General features: G+C 44.8%; 1 protein-coding gene across 1 annotated transcript in view; it reads right to left on the reverse strand.

Annotated features, from left to right (window-relative positions):
• LOC138568821 (transmembrane channel-like protein 2) overlaps positions 1-25,306 on the reverse strand; it is a 636,652-nt gene that overhangs the window by 191,960 nt on the left and 419,386 nt on the right. Inside the window, exons 12-13 of the mRNA XM_069646590.1 lie at positions 16,509-16,637; positions 1,186-1,253 (exon numbers count right to left, since the gene is read on the reverse strand). Coding sequence (XP_069502691.1) covers positions 1,186-1,253; positions 16,509-16,637 — 197 coding nt within the window. The remainder of the gene's footprint in view (positions 1-1,185; positions 1,254-16,508; positions 16,638-25,306) is intronic.

Genomic DNA, 25,306 nt, shown 5'->3' on the forward strand with positions numbered 1-25,306 from the left:
GAAAGTAAAGCTATGAGGCTGATATTGTGAGGTTGGATTCTAATGTTTAGTGGTCCTTTCTTTCATTATAGGCCTGAGTGGAAGCAGTCGCCAACATATATTGATGCATTCCCCAATAGTAACATAGTCAGGCAGTATCGTTTGATTATGTTTAGTGCTATGCAGGTACTGGAGATAGGGGGTACGAAACTTGGTATCCCAAGACAGCAACGTTTTTGTAGACTCTGAGGGGAAATGGATATTGAAACCACATAACATATCATGTTCACGTGTGCTAATCTGAATGTGATAAGATATACACATAGGAAATCTTATAACAATAAGATGAACTGTGGTGAACGGATGCTTTTATGGAGAATTTTACTGGAGGGAAGTTATATACATTTTATATATCAGATGGTCACATGTCATAATGTATGTTTGGAAATTGTAGACGAGATATTGCTGGGGATTTTATAATGACAGAATGATGATTGGATCTCTATAATGAATTATTTATTAATGAATTATTTGAGGTTACCACTGCTTTGATATATTTCACTATGTGAATCCTAATCTTGGTGACATGCTATGTTTTGTTTTATACATACAAAGGAGTTGTGGTTGTAAGTATATTAATTTAATTAATAAATAAGGATAATTGATTGAAGTGCAACATTATGCACAGAATTTGATATTATCGACCTACATGTGCACTAATCTTACCACACATCCTTCCACTAATGGACCCAGAGCACAGGCTGAAAACTACCATGATGTGCACCATAGCACCGCGGACATGCCTACCGCTCTACAATGTCATTCAAATCAATGGCAATTGTGAGCAATACAAATGCAAATTAACCTAAGATTGACAATGCTCAATGAATACTGAAATTCTGAAAGTCTCAATGGAGATCATAATTGTTAAGTTTACCTTAACTTTAAGTGTCTCTTGTAGCTAGAGTTCAATCTAAATTTGCCACTGATTTTGTTAGTGTTTTTTTCTCGTATAATCAATACAAATAGTGTCTTCAAGAAAGTGCACTTCAGCATCTCCTGACTCAACCTCACCAACTGAAAAGGCAGTTTCCATTCAAAACCATCATAAGCACACAACAGAAACGGCTGTACATTATTTCAGCATCCAGTGAGTAATTTCACAAACATATGGAAGATAATAAATCAAACACAATATGTTCTTACCAGATCATACCCTGATTGAAAATCAAACCCAATACGTTTCCACTAATATCAAATTCTGCGTATGAAGGCTGTATAAAACAAAGAAAGACAACATCATTTATGGCAAATAGAATCCTAGAGGTAGCTTGTTGTAAGTATAAAGGGGGAGGGCAATTCAATAATTTACGCAGATAATCATGCTGTTCATATTGGACTATGTCAAGATTTATGATCACAAATATTAAAACACACAATGAAGCCCTGAATATGTCAAACATTTGCAAAGACATGATCTTTGAACACATAAGGGAAAATCAATGCAGACAAAATGTGGTTTGTTAGCAGCTACCTTTTGATTCGATTTCAAACAGAGTAAAATACTTACTGATTTGAACATATGGACTGTAGCTAACCATTACTTTGCATTTAATTGGACATGCAATTGTATCATAAGATGAGACATAGGCTATTGAAAATGCACACAATCACAACTTGGTTAACGAGAATGTCCTATGCACTGCTAAAATGATGCATGCAGATTAGATTAAACCTATTTAATCAAATCTGCGACTAGAGTTCTTTTCCTTTAGAGAACAGATGATAAGGTGGCAGTGGCTGCAGTAGCAACCAGGATGAGTAACACTGCCAAAGTACTGGCATTGCTGTGCTTATTCCTTGCCAACAGATCTCAGCATGTACAAATATTCCCCTCTCATCTTCAGGGGCTCCATTTAGAGGTTGCACTTGCAATTGCCATGTTCGCACTTCTGACCCTATGCCTCTCTGCCCGACCTAGCTTCCTTTTAACTCTAGATGGGGATTACACCTTAGTTATCAGTTGACATGCCAGCTTCTTGAGAATTCAAGGTCTGACATTTATTGTCCTGAGCCACTCTTACAAACCGACTGACTCAAGAGACAATTTCAGATCTTATGAGCAGCATTTCCCACTTATCAAACGTTTCTTCTTGTGTCTCTTGCTCCACCAGTCTCACTACCTAGGTACAACCAGGGACATCATTTAGGGGCTGCTAGAGGTCGCTTTTGTGACCCTTGCCTTTTGGTTTTCTGCCCCTACCAATCCAGTTGCTAATGCGAGGCAAGAGATGGGCCATGTTTAGGCTCCTACCTTTTTTGTCTCGTCATTGCCAGCAGCAGCAGGTGTGTCCAGTCATCGAGCTCAGCTGTGCCTCGGCTTAATGAGGCAAGGTCAGCTATAATGTATGGTAGTCTGAATGCAGACCATGATGCGGCCGGCTGCCGCAGGGCCATGGGCGTCAAGCCGGGAACTAGAGAAGGATGTGTACAGGGCATTAGGAAAGACATGACTCTCCAAGCGCATACATCTTTCCTTGGCCCATTAAGTACATTTGTACCCATTGGCCCTCATTACGACCCTGGCGGAAATCGCGGTGCTAAATGCACCGCGGAGCACGGCGGAAAGCTGCCGATAGCGCCATGGGGGTTGGCGGATTTTCCGCCCCATTCCGACCTTGGCGGGGCGGTAAATCCCCAATCCCCATTTTACCCTTCCCCATTCCCATTTTTGCCCCATAGGGTATAATGGGAGTGGGGAAGGCGTTAATTACGCCACCGTAAAATACGGTGGCGTAATTAACAACAAGGTCCCGTAGCGCCATGGATTTCTCCGCCCGGAAAAACCAGGCGGAAAACTTTCCGTGGCGCTACGGGAACTCGTAGTAGGGCGGACGGGTCCGCCGCGAATAACGCTGGCGTAAACCCACTCCGCCAGGGTCGTAATGAGGGCCATTGTGTCTGCCTCTGCACACACCCACTTCTTCCCCCTCCAACACTGTCATCCTCCCGGTCTCCTGGAGGAAACCTGGGGCTGATTTAAAAGTGCGTGCAGGACTTCAGCAGGACCGCAGACACACTGCACTCACCACACAGCTCCCAGTGACAATTCCCCCCTGCAGAAATGGAGCCATGTCGGACCAGGCTCCCTTCGATACTGATGTGATCACCTTGACCCGCTACATGATGCAGGAAGGGAGGAAAGCCAAGGGTACTGGGTAGCTGACCCAGCTAGTCCACTCCTTCTGCACAGCCATGAAGGCTGTCACCTCGATTGTGCGGAAAGCTGGGCTTGCACACCTGTGAGTACGCCGGCAGTACCCCCCACAATCATGCACTCTCAGAACCACGGCATTGTCACCTGCAAACGTTGCAGTTGCAGACATAAAGACACATGTCACGTGACACTCCCTTAATCATATACACATGCTGAAAGTCACCGACAACTGCAATGACTCTGACATGCATATACAGTCACTATGACACTGCCAGGGAGACTTGCCAGTGTAGTGATGGCTGCTAGTGTCATATTGCATTGTGTTCCCTTATCTTCTTCAGAAACGTCTGTTTGTTCTACAAGTCTCATGTTTGAAATCTGTGGACTGACTTATTTCATTCTTAAGACTAGAGCATTAGTGTGATGAGTAGAATTGGCACCTGTTATCGTGGTACTTATATGGTGTGTACCCTGCATGAAGGAGTAGTTTTACTGTCACCGGGAATGTGTGCTCCGTCGGCAAAGTGCAGTTGTTAAACCTGGCTTTAGGCGTATCACCACCACTAAAACAAAGATTATTATTAATTTCAGAAACACAGGTGAACTTGAATGAATGTACCAACCATAAATCATTGTTGAGCAAGCCCCGATGAAGGATGTTATATCCAAAACGCGTTTGGCTAAATGTTGAATGATTGGACTCAGATTAAGACCACACATGGTCACACCACTGAATCTAGGGGAACAAATCTGGTTGTCTCATAAAACGAAAATTGTATAAGTACAGTATCATAGAAACCTGTTACTTTGAAGTTAATACTACAGCATTGTTTTGATGGTGAACTGGAACCATCGACACCAAAAGTTCTGATTGAAATTTATTTTGAATTTAAGTAAACATTATTTTATAACACAGGGAGATCTGTTGTACTGTTATTCTGATCGGTGTAATCGAGAACATTGTGGTCAGATGTCCTCACTAGAGTGCATAGGGGTTGTCTGTTGGCAACAACAGGTTATATGGGTTTTGTTCTAATTTGGTCTCCAAGGGCCAGGAGATAATACCCCCTTGCACAAAACTTTATAGAATTTCATTCTTGAACACATGAATCTCATTTAACAGACAAATCTATCACTTCCAAGAATAAGAAATAGGAGTGCCCCTCCACATATCACTAAGTTACCCCTTTCTTTAAAGTGCAGTTGTGCCCACGCTGTGCAGCCACAGTAAAGCCACAGCCACAGCAAATCCTATGATAAACTGGCATGTCGCCTTCTCCAAAGGCAATATCGTCTCTCCATTCACTCCAAGAAGAGGGCTCACATCCAGGCTCGTGGCTCTGGAGCTTCTAACAACACGGCTGAACTCTTCAAAATCTGCAAGGAACTAGCCAATCCATCTGCAGTCTCTACCTCTCCTCTTACTTCCCAGGCCCTCTGCATTGCACTGGCCACCCACTTCACTGCCAAAACACCGGACATCCTGAGTTCTCTCTCATCCACACCTTCCCCCTCCCCTACCTTGCTGCCTTTGGCCTCTCCTCCCTCATCCACGCATTCGTCCTTTTCTCCAATCACACCGGACAAGGTCACTATAGTTGTCCGCTCTATGAAGGTCTCTTCCAAAAAGATCACCCTCTGTTCTTCCAGAACTATAAAGGACAATATTGGCTCCCATGCCCCTGCACTCGCGGACTTCTGCAATCACTCTCTTGCCACAGGCTTTTGCCCCTCTTCTCTTAAGCACTCTTGTGTGTTTCCTCTTGAAAAAGTGTTCTGCCGACCCTTCATCTCTGGCTAACTAAAGCCCCATCTCTCTCACTCCCTTCCTTGGAAAACCTCTGGAGAAGTTGGTCTTCCCCCAACTGACCCAGCATATTGAGCTGGTTGGTTCCCTGCACAACCATCAATCTGCACTCCGCACATCCAGAGGCATGGAAACTTCTCCACCCGTGAAGAATTGCTCGCATCTCTTGACTCCAACTCACCTGCTGTTCTCATTCTACTCGATTTCTCCTTTGCTTTTGACACAGTTAACCACTCCATCCTCATAAAACGGCTCCCTGATACCCTTGGTATCTCATAGTGGGCACAGGACTGGCTAACCTCCGCCCTCACTGACTGACTATACCAGGTTAACCTGGGTTCTTTCTCCTCGCCCACTCTAAACATTTGCTCTGGCTCTTTAACATCTATCTCACCCCTCTCGCTCACCTTATCTCCACTTTCTTACCACACTTCCAGTGTTATGCAGATGACACCCAACTCTTCTTTAGACTAGCCTCTGCATCTCTTCTGACCTCCTCTGTCATTCCTGACTGCCTGTCCGCTATCCAGTCTTGGTGTATCTTCAATGACCTCTGTTTCAATGCCAGCAAGACTGAGATTCTTCTGATCGGGACTCCTGTTACCTCTTTGCTCCCCTCATTCTGGCCACTCTCAATGGGCTCTCCCCCCTCGCCTTCCTCTGAGACCATAAACCTGGGAGTTATCTTCGACTCCACTCTCTCATTCATTCGTCACATCTTGGACCTTCCCAAGAAGGCACATTTCCAACTCTACCTCCACAGGGGCATCCTCCTCCCTTTCCTCACTTTCCCCCCCAGGAGCTGAATGTCACCAGAGCTCTGGTACTCTCCAGCCTGGACTACTGCAACAGTATCAAATTTCTTCTTCTATCCACCCCCTGCAGCTATTGCAGAATAGTTCTGCGAGACTTATCCTTGGCCTTAAACCCAGGAACCGTATCTCCCCAGCTGTAAAATCTCGGTTGCTGCAAGGATCAAATTTAAATCCCACTGCAGCATCCATAAGGCTGTCTGGGGCCGGTGACCATGCTATCTGCAACTTGCTCACACCAAATACTCTCCATCCACATCCCTCCGATCCTCTGGCTCCAACTCTCTGCTTGTCAAGCACTTCACTAAGCAGAGACCGGGGAGGCCATTCCCTCGCCTCAGCTGGCTTCCTTCTCTTGAACAGCCTCCCCCTTTCTCTTCACCTTGAGCCAGATCTCCTCAAGTTCTGAACAAACCTTAAGAATTTCCTCTTTTCATCCTCCTTCCCTCTCTAAATCCCACAGTCTGATTGCCTGCAGCATCCGTCCTCCCCTTGCACTTGCCTTTGGGCTCACAGGCCTGCACATATTGGACAGGCTTGTGACCCCTCTTCCATCCAATGGTCACTGCCTGGCACTTACCTGTTGCCTTCGCAACTGACTCTTGCACTTACCTGTTGCCTTACAACTATCTGCGTGGCACGTCACCCCTCTGTGGACCCTCTAGCACTTACCCTCTTCCCCAGTCTCTTCGGTCTCTCTGCAACTGCACAATCCAAATGTTCACAAGGCCTAGTAGGACGGTTTTCCTGTAGTTTGCATTTTCCATTGTCTGTTGTTTCCCGTTGTTCCCTTCACTTTGTCCTGTGGGCACTTTGAAACACCATTTCATTTTCTTGATGTAGAAGCACCTTACAAATACACAGTGGAGAGGTGTGCTGCTGGCATGCTGTGCGACCTGTTGTCAGATTCAGAACAAACTCATTCTGGGACAGGAGAACTTGGAACTCCTGGCATGCAGCATACGCGTTTTGCTATTTACCCATGCCCTTATTGATTGGGGTGTGTGTGCACGTGTGTGTGTGTGTGTACAGATGTTCCTCTACGTCAGTGGGAATTGCCACCTTACTGAGGTGAAGTGATGTTTTAAAGAACTGTAGCTATTGTTTATTTTCCAACACAAAAAATTAAGAGTGTTGAATGCATTTGAATTGTGATTTGGAAAATGCTAGTTTTGCCTAAACATGGTCCATTGGTTGAGCACGGATATGGGTGCTGCTTCCACGAGCAGAGAATGAATGGATGAACTTCATTGTTATTGCACTTTTTACGGAAGGAACTATTTCTAAACACTAATCTTAAATTCTTGTTACATGGTATTTTCGCGTCGAGGCACTATATGAACGTGTGTTACTATATCTCAGTTTCTCATTTTATAGAAATCAGATGGGGGAAAGAATGCATTTAATGTACTGGGATTCTATCTGCAGTTACTGCCTACGTTTTCCAGGAAGTGCATTAACCCACTGAGCGACCATGCTAGCTTCTAAAGAGAACACTGTCTCAATATTGTTTTCTTACAGAGATATGTGATTAAGCAAGGCCATTAGGTTCAGATTTTGTATACTGGTGTTGTTGGCGCACCAACATCGGGGGCACTTATGGATACAGGTATATAATGTTGTAGCTATATATTTTGCTACCACAGCTTTGCACCAATCACTTTCTACATGGTCGGGTGTCCCATTTGAAGGGTGTTTTAAAGAAGAGTATCTTTCATATATGGAAATACTACCGATGGCAAATTATAGGTGCTCATTTTCTTATGTGTTGCCAACAAAACATCAATACCCGCAAAAGCAGCTGTTCTACCATAAATCATTTTGATGAGTCCATAAAATGGACTTCAGGTGACAAAACACTAAAAATCAAACTCTATGTGTTTATGCGCTTGTCGGTCATTTTGATTTGGGCCCCCAGATGGGGCAGGAAATCTGCTCTGCTTTTATGCTCTTTCTAGGGAATTCTCCAATATCTCTGCCCTCATCGTATTTTCATGCGGGTGAAGAGGCCCGGTTGAATCCTCTGGATTCTGCCTGCTCTTTCCCCTTACAAGATGGCAGATGGAGACGAAGCCATGGACGTCATTTGGAGCCCCTAGACCTGTCCTTGCAACCTCTGGGCCACTGAACAAAGAGGCAGTGACAAGAGCAGATATCAGTGTTGCACCTGAAAAAGGCGGTTTTAAATGCAGATAAACGTCCCACTTCTTTTTTTACCTGGAATCTAGATCTCGCTAGCTGGAGAAATAACAGGGATGCAGGAAAAACCATGTTGCTGCCATCACTAACAGGTTGACAGTCTATTAGTGAAGAATGCGTGAATGGTTGGGTTCAGAGGCGAGGCTGTCTGTGCAGCTCATACCCAGTACTGTAGTAACAACAAGAGTGTGGTGGCTAGGTCTAGCTAGCTGGGAATGGGTAAGAGCAGCCTGCAGTACTCAGTGGCAGCACAGCATGAACTCAAATCTCATCAGTATTTCTCGTTGCTTCCTTTGCACATCCAGTGAGCCACTGGGCCTGTGATGAGAGGGGTGTTCCCCACTGGCTTCTGCCACCAGTCCTGCTTGGGTACTGTGTGACTTGACTCAGATCTGCCAGACCTGCATTGCAGGCACAATGTAGATAGATGCACAGTGAGATAATTAATTTACATGAAGTCGCTTTACGCCTTTGAAGTAAACCATCTGTTGCTTCCTCAAGCAAAAAAAGATCTATATATATGGAAGGATAGCTCAGAGGCAAGGCACTTGCTTAGAGAACAGGAGGATGCAATAGAACGTGGGTTCAGTTCCTGTTCCAGTGCTTAGAAGCTGCAGGATGCTGCATTAAGCAAGATATAAAGGACCAAAGAAAATAATAAATTGGGTCTTTTATAGGGGAGATTCTGATGCCGTTTGCATTTTAAAATGTAAACAAAAAAACCTGCAATTACTGTGACCTGCAACCAGGGACGCTATTTAGGGGTCGCCAGAGGTCGTAACTGCGAACTCTGAGGTCTCCCTTGCGACCTATAAAAAAAACAACAAAAAATAAATACTCTTTCTTTTTTTTTTAATTCAAGCTCCTGTGCTGTGGCCAGCACATTGTGGCTTTTTACTTCTGGAGTGGCTGCCTTTCTTGTTGAAGCCCCTTAAAAAAAAGAAGAAAAATAAGAACAGGAGTGCCACAAGTCTAACACTAACACTTTCAGCACTGACCCTAAATAAGAAAAAATAGGAATACCAAATAATGTGTCTTTCTGGAATTCTATACAATAATTGCTGGACTCATTAAAGGTTTATTTCAGGCACACTTCAGGGGGTGAGTCACTTATTTAGTCTGTTCTTAAACGCCTCAACTTAGCCTTTCATCCTTCTAAGGTCGATAAATGAGTACCAACACAGGTTGGGTGATATTGGGTGTATATTTTTTTTATATAAAGCGCTTAAGCGTAAGTGCTATCTAATAACACATCATTATCATTTGGTCATGGACGACTGCTTGTATTCACAGTAATTTGGTAATATGGGCCTATACATACTGATCTTAACGATACATATGGCAATTTATTCTTGTATGAAATGTACATCACAATATAGTGATATCGTAACCATATTTTTCGTAGTGGAAAATGCTATGTGATGCCACTTCCTGTTTTGTCAACGGGTGAAAGGTCGTGTTCCATCACTTCCCGCGATATCACTTCGGGGTGGGTTAAATGACATCACTTCCTGTGATTTTCAGCCTGCCAAACCACCACAGAAGGGGAAAGACCATATGCAAATCAGACTTGGCCCCACCCCAAAAGGGCAGTCCAGCCTGAACTGCTAGGTCACATGCCTTCTGCATGAAACCACAAGCATCCCCAGACATGTTTTAGCCTCAATGGGCATCATCAGTGAGGAGTAGCCTATGTCTGTAGGCCCAACAGGCTTTTCTAGGGGCGATGAATGTTGTGGAGCTGCTACTGCTGTTTACAATAAAAAAAATGAAAAAACTCAGCAATTACTGGGACCTGCAACACATTGTTAGGGGAGAGGTGGCATTGGCCCACCCCCTCGTCATTGCCGCAATAGGTAGACCAAGTATATACCTAGGGGGAGACACCCACACACCACTTGCACGCATCTGCATAATATAACACTAACCCTCATGTAAATGATCTAACAAATGTACATGCTCAGAAACTCCATTTTGTGGTCCACCGAACGCCATCTTTTACTAGGCCCAAAAATCATTCTTCAGCTCTCCCTTCTGCAGCACAGCAGACAGTGCAAGCTACCACCCCTTCTCCTGTCATCTTGGCACGATCCTTGTTCTCATGGAAGTCCAGCCATTCACTATTGCAATTATTTAGTATCGCTTTTTCACAGAATGTGCTCACTGCATAGTGTGAGACCAGAGCATGCCCCAGACCCTGTGTCCATCCATCTCCACTGACCTGCCTGTGCTCTCTACACTCCCTCCCTGCCAGACCACAGTCCACTGGCCCCCTGCCCTCCACTCTCTTTCATGTAACTACGTGCAGCACCCCCGCTCACTGAGAACACCCACCATATACCTAATCATGCGCACCAATATATTCTCCCTAAAACCCTAAAACCAACACGTCTGTATGTCTGTTCAGATCATGAGGCACAGGGAATATAAATAATAGATCAAACCCATAGAATAGGCACCTGGGAAAGGGGCCCAGTGCCAATATAGCCCCCTGAGTGCAAAGGTCAGAATGCCAATATATCTGCCCATGTTTTCTAAGTACCCCACATTCATGCAATGATTTTTATGTTCATCATTATTCTCTGTATGCCACTTCCTGTTGTTTAGTTTAGATTAGCTAGAAATGTGTCTTGTTCCACCCGACCTTCACCATGGAGATGAGCGCAGCTGACCCACGTGCCATCTGATCGACTTGGACACAGCAGCCAATTGTAGCCTGGCATCACCTATAGAGCAGGCTGTGACATGTGGGCCGACCAATTGAAACTGTTATTTTGTACTGTATATCGTTACATCATCTCTGACGACAATTTGGTTTATAAAATGCTACCCGTGTATTGTTTGGCAGAGCACTCTCGGCAGCAGAGTTCTTTCTTGCTAATTTTATATTCTATATAAAATGTGTTTATCTTTGCAACTTATCTCCTGGTCTCATTCCCCAGTGGGGTGTGTCCATTATTTTGGTATATTGGATATTGCGTGCTTTTTGGGTGCCCACCTTCAACATCCTTGCCCTCTATTGCCCATCTGACAAAAAACTACAGGTTACTTACCAAATAAGCAAAACAGAAAGGTGATGGCTGGAAGGTTCCAAATCATTCATAACCACTGGCACAGGTCTGGCCAACCCTCCAGACCAATATTTTTCTGGGTGGACTTGTGTCGGTCAGTTGCTGTTTCCAGTCGTTGGCCAGACACTTGGCAGTCACTGGAGGCCTGTACTCTGGGGTTTAGGCCTCTTCAAGATGCTTTGTCTGTTTACACTTTAACACACGTGATGTATAATAGTCTTGATTGATGTGTTGGACGTCGGCTTACATTGACAGTAATTTGGTAACATGGGCCTATACATCCTGATATTAACTCTACATCTTGTGATCCGTTCTTGTATGAAATTTATATCATCTTACAGTGATGGCGTAACATCATTTTTCTTAGTGTACTGAGGAATAGTGCTATGTGATGCCACTTCCTGTTTTGTCAAGGGGTGAAAGGTCATGTGCCATCACTTCTCATGATGTAATTTGGGTCTGTGTTTAAATGACATCACTTCCTGTGATATGATGTCATTTATAACGTGCCTGAGCACAAGTGTGTCTAGGTGCGACAAGACAAAGAGGGAAGACAGAGGGAGGACAAGACAAAATATCTTACTAGGCCTTGTGTCATTCAGAACATGTAAGTGTGATAACGGGAAGTGTAAGGGCAAAGGGAGGGGGGAAGTGTAAGGGATAGGGGAGGGGAAAACAGGGCAGCAATGCTTTGAGTGCAGCCAGGGCAGTGTGGCTTTGGGTAGTGCAAGGGGAATAAGGGACTGTAGGGTTACAGTTGCAACCCCTAAGTGCGTGGCAGGTCCAGAGGCAGTGTAAGGGTTACTGATCAAGAAAGAGCCTGGTACCCAGTGAGACTATGAGGGTAGCCAAACAAACAGTCGGTGCAGAAGTCAGGTAGGTCAGTAGGGGAGGGAGAGAGAGAGAAGGCGGAGGAGAAGAGGAAAGTTTTGAGCTACTTCCGGAACTTCAGGTGGTCCAGCTCAGGTTAGAGAGGGGCAGGGAAGCCATTCCAGAGGGAGGCACCTGCAGAGGAGAGAGATCTATCCTCCACTCTCTGCCCGGATAAGCGTCTAACCCTTAGATAGTTGGAGGTAGCTGAGCAAAGGGCTCAAGAAGGAAGGTATTTTGGAAGAGAAAGTTGGATGTACTGCGGGCCCCGGCTGCAGAAAGCCTGTGGACGATGCAGAGGGTTTTGAACTTGATCCTCGCAACCACTGGGAGCCAGTGGAGAGATTTCAGGGCTGGAGAGATACGGTCCTTGGCCTCAGGTCAACGGTAATTCTTGCAGTCCTGTTCTGGATTAGTTGCAGAGGGCAGAGAGTAGAGGAAGGCAGATTTAGAAAGAGGGTCATCAGAGATCAAGGGTCGTGTGATGTCACTTCCACTACCCCTGGCATTTTGGTGAAACGACATCCCTGGGTAAAACCTTGGTTATAATTGATTTTACTAGTTGATTGTCCCCAAATCCAAATGCTCCGGAATGCTATAATAATGAACAATCATAGTGTTGATTCCCCTTGTAGACAAAGAACGTGCATCAGACAATCAGAGCGAGTGAGACAGAGAGAGCGAGAGAGAGAAAGAGAGAGTCAGAGAGAGGGAGAGAGAGACAGAGAAGGAGATATGGGGAGAGAGAGTGTGTGTGCATTTCCATTCTGGGGCTTATTAGCATCATTCAAAAAGCTCATAAAGGGAGCTTTTGGTGCACTTGTCAGGAAATAAGTAATATTCCATTCTGACTTCTCTCCTTCTTCCATAGACCAAAGGAAGGCAACACCACATTTAGCCTCGCTTTGAATGCTTAAGGATAACAGTCAGTGATGGATGCCAGCAAACCTGATGTGATACAATGCTGAGTAGGAAGAAGTATAGTGGTGTGAATGTAAAAGGTAACACAAAGAACATTATTAGTGGATGCATGGGCATAATTCAGCTTTCATGGCATACCATTTTGTCCCCATTCATTTGGCTGGGGCACCTTTTTCTTCATATGTCATGTCCCCCCCAACATTTTCAGCAAAGTTACTCCACTGAGTGGATGCATATGGTGAAATCTCATTTATGAGGCATTTGAACTATTCCAAAATGTATATAACTCTAGGAATCAATAGGAGAAAGAGGCACACAAGGGACAGTAAGGATTAGTAGAAAATGAAATAAAATAGCCTTATAGACCTAGGGTGGGGTCATTATCATAGGATAATGACCCTTCACCTCTGGCCATGAGTTGGGGAAGGGTCATTAACACAAGCAATAATGACCCCTCCCAAGGTCTATAAGGATATTAGCACATAATGGTAGTAACAATGCACGTTTTGGAGCTTTGGTGCTGAAGTAAAAAACGGGAGTTTTATAATGAGAAAGTAAATTAACAAAGTGAGTTAGTAAATTAAATGTGGTTTTATTTTGTATTATTTAAATAACATGCTGGTCCTTTCATCTTTTCAATTGCAAACTTGCTTTAACTGGAGTGGTTTTAACATGGGCATGTATAGAAGCTGTGTACAAGTAAACGATCACTCTATCAGAAAGTGAAAGCATTGTCCTATGTTTTAACTTTCTCGTTGGTGTGTAGTGCTGCAGTGAAAACAAGGCTCTCTTAGGGAGGGACTAGATGAAAAACATCTTGACAGGAAATTGCTTTATGGTTGCCCCATCTGCTTTTGAGTACAAAATGTTGTCAATATCAGTAGTTATTGACTGCGCTCTGACCATTCTGATTAGCTGAGAGGAGGTCAGTAGTAATTTCCAAACGCTAGTAAACATTTGCAGTTATCAGGGATCTGAATCTGTGTGCATGCACATAAGTGTACTTTATACATTTCTGTTTGCTTTTGCAACACACATCTGCACACATAGTTCAGCTAATTAATGGGCCCACGTTTAAGTTGATATTTGTAGCATTTGTTGCAGTTTTTTTTTTTTACTGTAAACGACCTTGACTTTGGTCGAAACAGACTGGCCACACCTTAAGTTTTGATTACCAAAATATTTATCAGGACAGTGTACATGTTAGGGCCAAAATAATGAACAGTGAGACTTTTAAAAAATCCAAAATTGTCAGGATTTGCATTCTTCAGAATGCTGGCAGTGTTCCCGGACAACTTAAACAGAAGGGATCTGTCAGGCAAGTTAAAGGGAATCCAAATTAAAGATTCATCCAGTTCTCCCCAGTTCAGGACCGGGTCTCTCCGAGTTGGATAAGGAAATAAAACGGGATTAAGGGCGTCCTGCAGCATTGTTCTGTAGAACACACGTTAGTTCTCAGTCTAGGGTTTAAGGGGTTCATGCACCCTTATTCTGCCTTCCATGAGGGGGTCGATCCAGCTGAGTCTCGGCTCTGAATTAAAGCCTGTTGGTGGACCCTGCAGGTGTGTTCGTTAGGGGAGGGGCTTGTAAAAAGAATTGGAGCCACAGGAAGACATGAGTCTGCCCTAAAGTCCTGCCAGGGCTCTCACAGTGCCTCTCACGACCTCCATGACATCTCAAGAAACCTGCTCCAGACCCACTGTCACCCTGGGTGTCTCACCTTTAGTTGTGTTACCAAAAGACTCTGAACTGGGCTATCCTCTCTCTCCCCCTTCCATCTAATCTTCTACTCCCTCTCTTCTACTTCTTGCCTCAAGCCATTCCTCTGCCCCACACAGGTGAACTCCTTGGGGTTTTAGGGTCCATCCCCTTCTCTTCTCAACCAGAGGCGTAGACAGGGTAGGGTCTAAGTGGGCAAGGCCCACCCAAAATCTGTGAATTCCCACTCACCAGCGCTGTGTGGACATTTACAGATGTTAATGTCACTGAGGCGGGCCCAACTACATTAGCTTCAGGCACCACTTGTTAGACAATCCTAGCTATGCCTCTGTTCCCAACTCCCGATCTTCAACTTCTCCTTTGATGTAAATTCTTCCTTCTCCACACTTCTCTTCATCACCTTCTCTTTCACCTCCTTGACATTCTTCCACTTTTCCTCTTCCCAACTTTCCACCACCTCCTCCTTTACGTCCTTGATGATAGTCCACATTTCCCCTTTACTTGTCTCTGTTACCTTCTCTTTCTCTTTCTGGAGGCACCTCCCCTCACCCACCTCCCTCAACAACATTTCCACCAACTCCTTATATCTTTCCAACATCTCCATCTTTTTTCTTGCCCTTCTCTCTTCATTTGATAACTCTTCCCAGCACATTATTTTTTTTTATTAATAAAAAAATACTAATAATAAATAAAATAGAAGTGCCTGGAAGAGTTATCGAAAGAAGAGAGATCGGCAAGAGAAAACGGGAAAAAATGGGAAAGAAAAGACTTCTGAGTTTTGTCTATACCCAGGCCTTTTAGTCAGTCTCTTCCCAATCAACTCGGCCCCTCTGTACCCAGTCTCCTAGGTCTTTCTTTCCCCAACCACCTGGGTCTCAACTAGCCAGCTCCAGGTTATGACTTTACCTTGCATTCTGGGCCTCCCCTGCAGCCTCCTGCCTCCTTCTTATCTCAGCCATCTGACCCTCAACTTCAGCCTTCTGCCTCCTGCTGCTCTTGTTCCAGCTCCTTCTGCAGATCATTCTTTTCACCTCTCCAGCCAGCTCAGATTGAGTTCTACCTCCTAACTCTGCACCCCCTTAGGCATAGGCCCTGCGTATAGTAGGGCTCTTGCACCACCTTTCATGTTCTCTCTGTTGTGAGGAGCTCAGGTGTGGCTCCTTATGTAATTGTGATGGGGATTGTCTCTCAGGCTCAGCTCTTATAGATGACTCACAGCCGTGATGTAAGGAATTAGGAATTCCTCATTTAGCCCCTTGGGTTGCCCTCTCTCTGCCTGCCACACCCTGGCCCTGACTTCTACCCTCTCGCTTGGCTGAGGACACTCAGCTGTATCTCTTCAGGCGGTGAGTGCAGGAATTGGCTGGCGGCCCTCACCCCTGAGAATGGCTTCCAATTGTGAAGCAGGGCATGGGGCAGACAAGTCCCTCCCGTTGGGCAATCCTCAATGTGGTTCTGACCTCTTGGCCTTGCCTGAAAGGAAGACTTCTTCGGCCTTAATTGACATGGCCATTTCATCTGAGCTTCTGTTCTCTTATCCCCTCTCAGGTTGTCAACAGCTTTACCAACGTCTCCACATCATTGTTTCACCATTACCGTATTGTAGAACCACATACGAGGTTAGCAGGGAGAATAGCAGACTTCACGTGGTAAAAACAAAGGAAAGGAAGGCTGACATATTTTATTTTAAAAACCACTGATAATTAAAACGAATGAATTTGTTTAAATTTGCTTTCCTTCATTTCTTCTTTGAAAAGGCCTACATTGAATGGGGACCTCTATCCACATTTAATGAGCAATGTATTTCCATAAGGTCTTTAGATACATGTTTAATGCAATGTCATTTTGACATTTGACAACTATTAAGAAACGTGGAAAATTGCTACAGTTGTAAACATAGACTTGATACTTACAAATCCAGCCTCCAGGTCCCAGCACCAGCAGTAATTCACAAATCGGACAAAGCAAGCACGGAGGAAATCTCCCACCAGGATGGTTACATACGTCACAAGTATATCCGACACGGTCAGTCTAACAAATTCCTGCAGAGGGACATCAAGGAAAGCCAGGAACAGATGAGGGAATGTTACTCAACTCACACTTCTTCTTTGCTAAGTAGATTTCAAACTTGAACACTTGTTTTATTGTTCTTCCCAGCTGTGCAGTCTTTGCCTGTGTTGAAAGGACTAAAACGGCAAGACAAAAACAGAAGCAAAACATTCATTTTGGGGGATCACACGTCTGCACTACTGTTTGAACTACTGCCCGACCGAAGCCCAGTTGTGATGGCACTGGTAAACCACAACATTGTCGCAGCAGTCCAGTGTTGACTTCCGTGATGGGCATCTGGGCACAGAATCCACCGAAGGCTGTGCACAACTTTCGCTGTAGCTGCCACAGCACACCCTGGCAATAGGTTGTGGCATCCAAGATACCGTGAGGGATGCAGGGGGACATGAAAAATCCAATAGCACCATATTTTCCTGACCCTCTGTATAAAAACGGTGGTGTTAAGCTCCGTCGCAAAGCTCACACCGTGATGCCCAGTACCGCCATTGCCCCCGCATCATGAAAACACGACTTGCGTTTTAGTTTTATCTCACAGTCGGCCCTGCACCACCTAATAAGGCAAGGAAATTGGTAGAGTTTATAGGGAGAGGGAAATCTATCACTGAGTTTGTAATCCTAGTTGGTCCTTTCGAAACAGCTTTAGTTCTGGTTCAATAGTTTTTATTTTTTTATTTTTAAATCACACACTTGGACTTTCAATAAAACTGAACACTGCAACGACATTAGCATGCAAACATTTAATAGATGAAAATGACACGACTTCTAGCCAAACGATTGCTCTAAAAATACATCATATACAGCAAGGGAAAAGAGAGATATACAAACGGGACACAATAGGGAGGGCATACCTAACATGGGAATGGGGGGAAAGGGGAAGGGAAATCGGAGAGTCAAGGAAATTCTTAAATATGCGATGTGACATGCGCAGATAGTGTAAACTGAAAAGCACTGGGGAGAAGGGCGGGCCGTGGCTAGGGCTGTGTAGGGGTAATGCACCCTTTTCCTATGTTGGCGTTCCTCCTTTGATGCAAGCTGTCCGGGGTCTGGGAGACGAAGGGGTGACGTTTAGTGAGGTAAAAACTGTTGACTTTGCAAATGCTCATTTCAACAAGCCTTGGCAAAGCCAACAGTTTTAGCTTTGGTGTAGGCATGGGATAGGCATTTGGCAGGTGCTGCCACAATGGGGCCATCTGGTCATAAGATGGTAACAGCTGGAAAATGATGGCATATAATAGCAGTGCTTGGTAAATGCATGTCTAATACCTACTAACAAACCAAAACTATTGACTTTGCAAATGCTCGTTTAAACAAGTCTGGGCAAAGCCAACAGTTTTAGCTTTGGTGTAGGCATGAGATAGGCATTTGGCAGGTGCTGCCACAATGGTGCCATCTGGTCATAAGATGATAACAGCTGGAAAAGGACGGCATATAATAGCAGTGCTTGGTAAATGCATGTCTAATACTTACAAACAAACCAAAACTATTTACTTTGCAAATGCTTGTTTTTAACAGGACTTCAGTGCAAGGACACGTACACTGCTCATAAATCAACTAGCTGAAAGCACACTTGGTTAAGACATGTGTATTTCACTAGTAACACATTTACAACTGCAGTTAAGCCATTCACTCTCAGAAGGTTGCTTTGAAATAAATGCTAAAGTTAGCTTGTAAAGACTGGAGGGGGTATCTGTACTTCTGCCCACTTTATTGTTGGGGTAGAGGCACAGAGTACCCCAGCCAAGGTTCTCTAATGCTAGCTATGGACAAGCAACCAAGGCTGAGACTCAAGGGAGGTGATGCAGGCTGGTTCTTAGGTACAGTGAATCTCCAAGCTCCCCACAATGGAATGTCCACACACTGTTAGGTGATAACACAGTCCTTTTATTAAAGGATAAAACATCAGGTAGGTATACACAAATAAATAATACTCACTTTGTACTAGAAACCTAATCAAGTAATTTAACTTAATATATACAGTTGCAGAGGCGTTGCTAGGGGGAGGGCTAAGGGGGCTATAGTCCCTGGTCTTTTGGCTGTAGCCTCGGAAAGAATCTCAGGAGCTACAACCAAAAGGCTAGCCATCCCCCAGTGCCGACAGTTCCGACATCAGCGTAGCCCCGGGTCTTTTCCAGACAACACCCCTGTACAGTTCTATGGGGTACCAGTGTTACATTTACATTTAGTAATAATGCACCAACTGTTCACAGTTATTAAAAAAGCATTTAAATGATTAGGTAAGGGTTAACCTCATAACCATTACTGTAGAAAGGCAGGTAATACTTAGAACATAGGCAGAATGCTTTCTTTAGTATAAAAAGGCAATAATGTGTGAGGATACCTCCACCTGGACAACCTGTAAGGAAATGTTAAGGTGTACTTTATGTTGTATATTACAGCCCAGTCGAAATATGTTCATTAATAGTCTGCATCTATTTCTACAGGTCTCCCACCCCAAAGTACCTTGGATGCTATGGGAGAACAGGATCCACAACAAATCTGGGACCCCTGGTGAATCCTGAGGATGGCACATGCTCTTCCTGATCACAGTACCTTGGGTGCCTTGGAAAGCGAAGTGGCAGAGTATCTCTGCTTTACTCGACGATGCTCCTTGAGGATGGACCCCCCTTTGGAAGAAGGAGTCACTGGGATGTCATTGTCGAGCAGGAGAAGGGAACCAAACAGTATTGTAAATCAGCAATGCAGGTCTATCCTGGTGGTCTCCGTTTTTGGGTTGCTATCCCGCTGTGGATGTCCCATGGAGATTAAACTTGCCATGGCCCTCGACAAGGCTTGGCTGAAGAAGATAAATCCCTTTGTGGTCGTCAGTGAAGTTCCGTGGCGACAGATGCAGTGCCAGTAGTAAGTGGCGGTTTTGGTATTTCACATTGATGACATGGTGGCTTCTGTTGACTTGCACTCAAACACTGGCCTGCACTGTGGACCTTCACCAAGTCTGGACCTTCGGGATGCTTTCTTCTGTATTTGGTGGTGGAAAAGCCACCAGCTGGCTCTCCTCTGCAGGCAGCGACCCTGGATCATCTCCAGTATAAAAAAGGGGACAGATGTCATGGCTGCAGTGCTACCTGAATATTTCTGGCATTACTTGGAAATGTGACAGCTCCTGGTATCAAGCAGCACTATGCCAGGGTAACCCCTCTTCTGGGCGTTACGCGACAACTTGGCTTCCAGCAGTCACAAACACTCCTTCAGACCATGGATGAGACAGATGGACTTTGTTGGCTTAAGAAGTCCAGGCAGTCCTCTTCTGGACCCACAAAATCACCTCTTCAGGAAAGAAGGCTTACATGACTGACTTCCAGGCTACTTTGGTTGAAGAGCAGCAGTTGCATGATGTCCTCACGTATCTACGGGAAAACTTTGCCTATCCAGGTCCTCTCTGGGTCAGTCCTTGAATCAGCAAGGCAGATTTTGGATTTGAAGAAGGGTTGCAGTCGCAGATTTCTTCCTAATTTAAGGATAAAAGATACTTGAGACTTCAGCTTCTGCTTCGGTTTTGACTTTCAGCTTCAGGCAAGGAGGTTAGTGAGGGGTCCGTAGTTATACACAAATGTTCCCCATTAATTCAGGCTCAGCCAGGCTCAGCTAACCAATCACACAAAGTGTATTGTTGCAGCTACCAATCATGCTCACAGGCATTCAGGCCTTTCACTCAATACCAGACACCCATAACACAGGATGTGGATTGGAGGCAGCTCCCAGCCTTTCAGAGCATTCACTGAAGTACCTCAGTATCAGTCAGAGTGGGCTCAGTCAGGATCACAGACATTGTGACACACAACCAAAACCAGACACACACAACACTGAATGTGATTTCACTCCATTCAGGCAGGTCCCACCCCTGAGGTGTACCCACATGAGCAGTTCCTGGGAAGGCTCCTGCTAGTCTCGCAGGCGCAACCCCTTTCCATATATGGTCCTTCCACCCAACATCCATTCAGGGGAAGGGAACAGAGGCAGCGTTTCTCCGGACTTTGAGAAACAAGGGGGTAAGGCAAAGAAAAACAAGAGGCCACCATACCTATACCATACCTACACCTACACCATACCATACCTATACCTCCCCACCGCTTCAGATTCTCTAAAGTTACCACACTCGAGGTCAAAAAAGTTATTCTCACCCTGAAACCATCCAACTGCCAGGGAGATCCCTGTCCCTCACAAATTATAAAAGACACAGCCAGAGATCTCTCACCCTTCATTACCAAACTCATTAACTTCTCCTTCTCCAAAAGCCTCATTCCCAACAACCTCAAAGAGTCCTGGGTTCTCCCATTACTGAAAAAACAAACACTAGACCCCTCCATACCCACTAATTACAGACCTATCACCACCGTCCCATTTCTGCTCAAAATTTTAGACAAGGTAGCCTACCTTCAAATACAGCAATACTTGGAACAAAACCACCTCCTGGGAGTCCGTTTGTCCGGCTTCAGACCCCAACATGGAACCGAGACAGCCTTGATTGATCTGAAGGCACAAATTGATACCCTCAGAGACGATAGCCAGACAGCCGTACTCCTCCTTTGATTTAGTCGATCATACCATTCTCTGTACTGACCTTAACACTGCAGCCCACTTCTCTCAGGAAGCTATAGGCTGGATTCAATCATTCCTCAGTAACAGGACTATGCATGTTTTTTCAACATCCGCAGCGGCCAACCGCATCTCAATCACCTGCGGCGTGCCCCAGGGATCCTGTGTCTCACCCACCCTTTACAATATTTTCACAAAGCCCATTTTCGATGATCTCGATGATCTGGGTGTCACCTATACTAATTATGCAGACGACACCCAGATCCTCATACTGCTGACGGGAGATTATGATAAGGATTTGGCCTTGGTGAACAGGGTGTACCTCGTCATTCAGGCATGGATGGCCTCACATGGCCTATGCCTGAATGATGACAAGACTGAGCTCATCATCCTAGGCACAATCCCCAACATCAACAAACTAGGGCACAACTACTCAAGTTTCACCATCGACGGAAACACTATCAAAGTTGCCAAGGAAGTAAAAATGCTAGGTTTTTACCTAGATTCCACCCTGTCCTTTAAAAAACAGGTCAGCTCTTTGGCCTCCTCCACAGCCTTTATGTGCATATTCATCAGAGCAGCCAAACCCTTCCTCTCCCCTTACAGTTGCATGACCTTGGCCAGAGCCCTTATTCTATCAAAATTAGATTACTACAACACCCTCTACATAGGAACCAATAAATATATCACAAATAAAATCCAAATCCTTCAAAATAATGCTCTCAGAGCGGCATTGAGCATCCACAAAAAAGAGCACATCTCAGACATTAGAAGAGCTCACAATTGGCTCTCGACCAAAGACGAAATTGCCCTGAAAATAGCATCACTTACTCACAAATGCCTTAATAACGCTGCTCCACGTTACCTCACTGACAGATTCACCAGATACTCCTCCAACCGTCCCACCAGAACATCCAACTCCAATACCCTCATTGTGCCTAGATACAAACGCTCCAAAACCGGAGGCACCAGCTTTCAGGTTAAAGCAGCACAACATTGGAACTTCCTCCCTCCGGCCCTAAGAGTTACCCAAACTTATCCACACTTCAGACGCAACTACATCCGGTGGATCAAAGAAAATTACCTCTAACTCACTCATTACACTGCACCGATCCCCACATGCACCTCACCCATCTGATTACACCCCACTACCGATGACACTCCTCACACCCACCTCATGAATATCTATGTATATATTACCTGCATCAGCCATAAATATATTTGCTTTATTTGTAGATATAATTTGTATCCTGTATATAGTTGTCCTTCTATTTTGTATGTTCTTTTGTATATTACTGTACAGCAATGTAACCAAGCTGAAAATATCCTTTTTGCCCTTCGGCGCCCTGATACCCTCGAGTCTGGCGCGCAATACAAATATTAAAAACAAACAAACAAACAAACAAACCAGTTCCATCTTGCCTTTGTCCAGGAACCCCCTTATTCCTATGGTAGGGCCTGGATGTCCCAAAAAGGGAGGACACCCAGAGCCACTGTCAAGTCAGCATGTGGCTGCCACCAGCCCATACCCTGCTCTGTGGGCAACACACATGTGCCCAAAACACAAACTAAGGGTACACAGGTGTAATCCTACCCATGCATGCCATAAGGGTAAGCCATCAGTCTTTTTTCACCATGAACAGAAATAAAGAGCTACACTGCCAGGGGTCATAACTGGACTGCTGTGCATAAATTAAGCAGAAACACAGTCTACGGAAGTAGTGGGACGAGGACGAGGAGGCCCTGTGCCTCTAAGATATTTCCAGCATCACATAGCTCAAAGAGATCATAAAAGGATGGGTCTTTGGCTAGAAGGGGCCGGTAGAGGGTTGGCATGACCAAAGGGATTTGCATGGACGTGGGCAGTCAATGGGTGGGTAGCTACCCAAACATTTAGTTAAGCCCCTTGGTTGGGCCATCCTTTCACTGAAATATTTAATTTTTGAAGGATTCAAAGATTGGTAAACATAGGAAGCAAATGGGATTGTTGCAACTTAATGTAATATAGAGTGTTCTTGTTAAGAGCACTTCTGCCATTTTGGGCCTCATTATGAGGCTGGCGGAATGGGCTTAACAGCGCCGGTAATGGGCCGGTGCTGTTAAACCTACTCTGACCTATTACGATGTTCCCTTGCGGGACCCGCTCTGGACATCTGGTTTTACCCTATGGGGGCTGGAATGGGAATGGGAAAGGTCCGGGTCCGGGTTCCCTGAAAGGGAAAATACCGGGCCCTCCAAGGTCGGAATGGCCCGGTATTTCCCCATTCAAGGAACCCGGACACGAGTTTGGAGTCAGCCATGCCCTTATTAAACTCGTAATGAGGCCCTTTGACAGCCTGTTGGCCCATGATATAAAGGGGTAGGGATGAGTGGAGGAAACAGAGAGGCAGATGCGAAACTGGATGTGTTGTCGGGTTCACAACCCAAGTTCAGTGTCCCAGTATGATTCTATGTGGTTAGTGACAGTGACAATTGGATATGTGTTTTATCTGAAGGGGAGAAACCAAGATCTATTATCAGCCTGTGGTGGAACACCATGACAGCAGCTGGTATGGGATACAGAGGGGTTCGTAATAGGATTAAAGATCTTTTCGGCCATGCAGTGAAGTGGGTCCACTATGGTTAATGTGGTGAAGGTTGTGTCACTCTATTGTGTTTGAGTATATGCATTGTAGAGGTGGTAATAAATTAATATTTGAGCAGGTAAGTTGGTAGCTGGGGAAGTAATTAGAGTCATTCTTCAGAAGCCTTGTATTGAGTTCATAGGCTAGATTAACATGGTTTGGTACCAGTCTGATGTCTCCCTGAAACCAAGGGGCCATTACTATTGGTCTAAGCCTGGATGTTCTTGGTTCTATTTTATGGTGGTTGTTAATAGTTCTGCAGGGCTTTGAGTAATCTAGACTTAGGGGAATCGGTTAGACTGACCCAGTAAGGCTTTGGTCAGTGGGCATGCGAGAATTGAAATTGTGCTGGAAGAGAAGGCTTAAATTCGTGTATCTTGGAGGTTGAAGACTAAGTGAAGATAGAGTGTGTTTCAGTGTTTTCTCTGCTATAGTCCTTCTGGTCAGAGCATAGTCTTTGAATGATGGGGGTTGCTGATGTTCTGTTTCTGATGAGCATATACTGTTCAGTTTCGAGGGCTTTATTGATATAAACGCTGGGTCCCCTCTATATTTACACCCTTGGTTGTGACAGACCCAATTGAGACAAGTCTTGAGTCCATCCGTATTTGTTTGATGGCTTTGGTTCATCTTGCGGTCTCAGGCTGTGATGGCTGGTACATTTGAACTAGCCAATTGGTTCAGCACTTGGAAGACCCCTGTATCTACTAATTTGTCTGGGGTGGTCTCATAAATAGCGAGTTGTTGAGAGATTTTCTAAAGTCCAGGTGGCCTTCCTCTGTGCAGAGTTTTCTGGGCCTGATGTTCCATGTATTAATCACCACAGATAAGTACAGGAATATTTATTGACATTCGCTGTTTAAAGTTTAGGGCTGCATGGCTGAATCAAAGTGTTCAGCAAGGTTTGTATTGGATGAATGTCTTCCTAGTGGATTCTGGGATCCCTGAATGGGACGTGCAATGGGCTATGTATAGGGTTTGAATTGGATTCTGCATTTGATAGTGAGTATGTGGAGTGTTTGGAGAGCTGGGGTGATGTGCTCTCTTCTTTTCAGTCTTAGCAGTTATGTAGCTGCTGTGATTTGGGCTCTTTGTAGATATTTTAGCACATTTTCTTGCTGGCACGAGTCAGGCTATTTTTATAGTCTAATCTGGAGAGTACTAGCCTGATTGCAGCCATGGTTCTCTTCTATGTGGGAATGTCAGGTATGGCATGATGTGCCAGAGTGATATCTGTTAGAAGAAGACACTTCTTCTAAGGGCTTGAAATGAGGATTTGAGTGCACTGAAGCGGTTTGTGAGGAAACCACACTGTTTGATTGTTCTTGTCAATATATGGTGTGCAGAGGTGGTAGTAGATTCAAAAGTAAGTTCTATATTGGTTGGGTTTTGATTTCAACCATGTGTAGTAAGTTGTGAGTCTATAAGTAGGCAGCAGATGCCAAGGTCTGGTTGATTTGGGG

The sequence above is a fragment of the Ambystoma mexicanum genome, chromosome 2q, assembly GCF_040938575.1.
Source record: "Ambystoma mexicanum isolate Mex_15411 chromosome 2q, UKY_AmexF1_1, whole genome shotgun sequence".
Lineage (NCBI taxonomy): Eukaryota > Metazoa > Chordata > Amphibia > Caudata > Ambystomatidae > Ambystoma > Ambystoma mexicanum.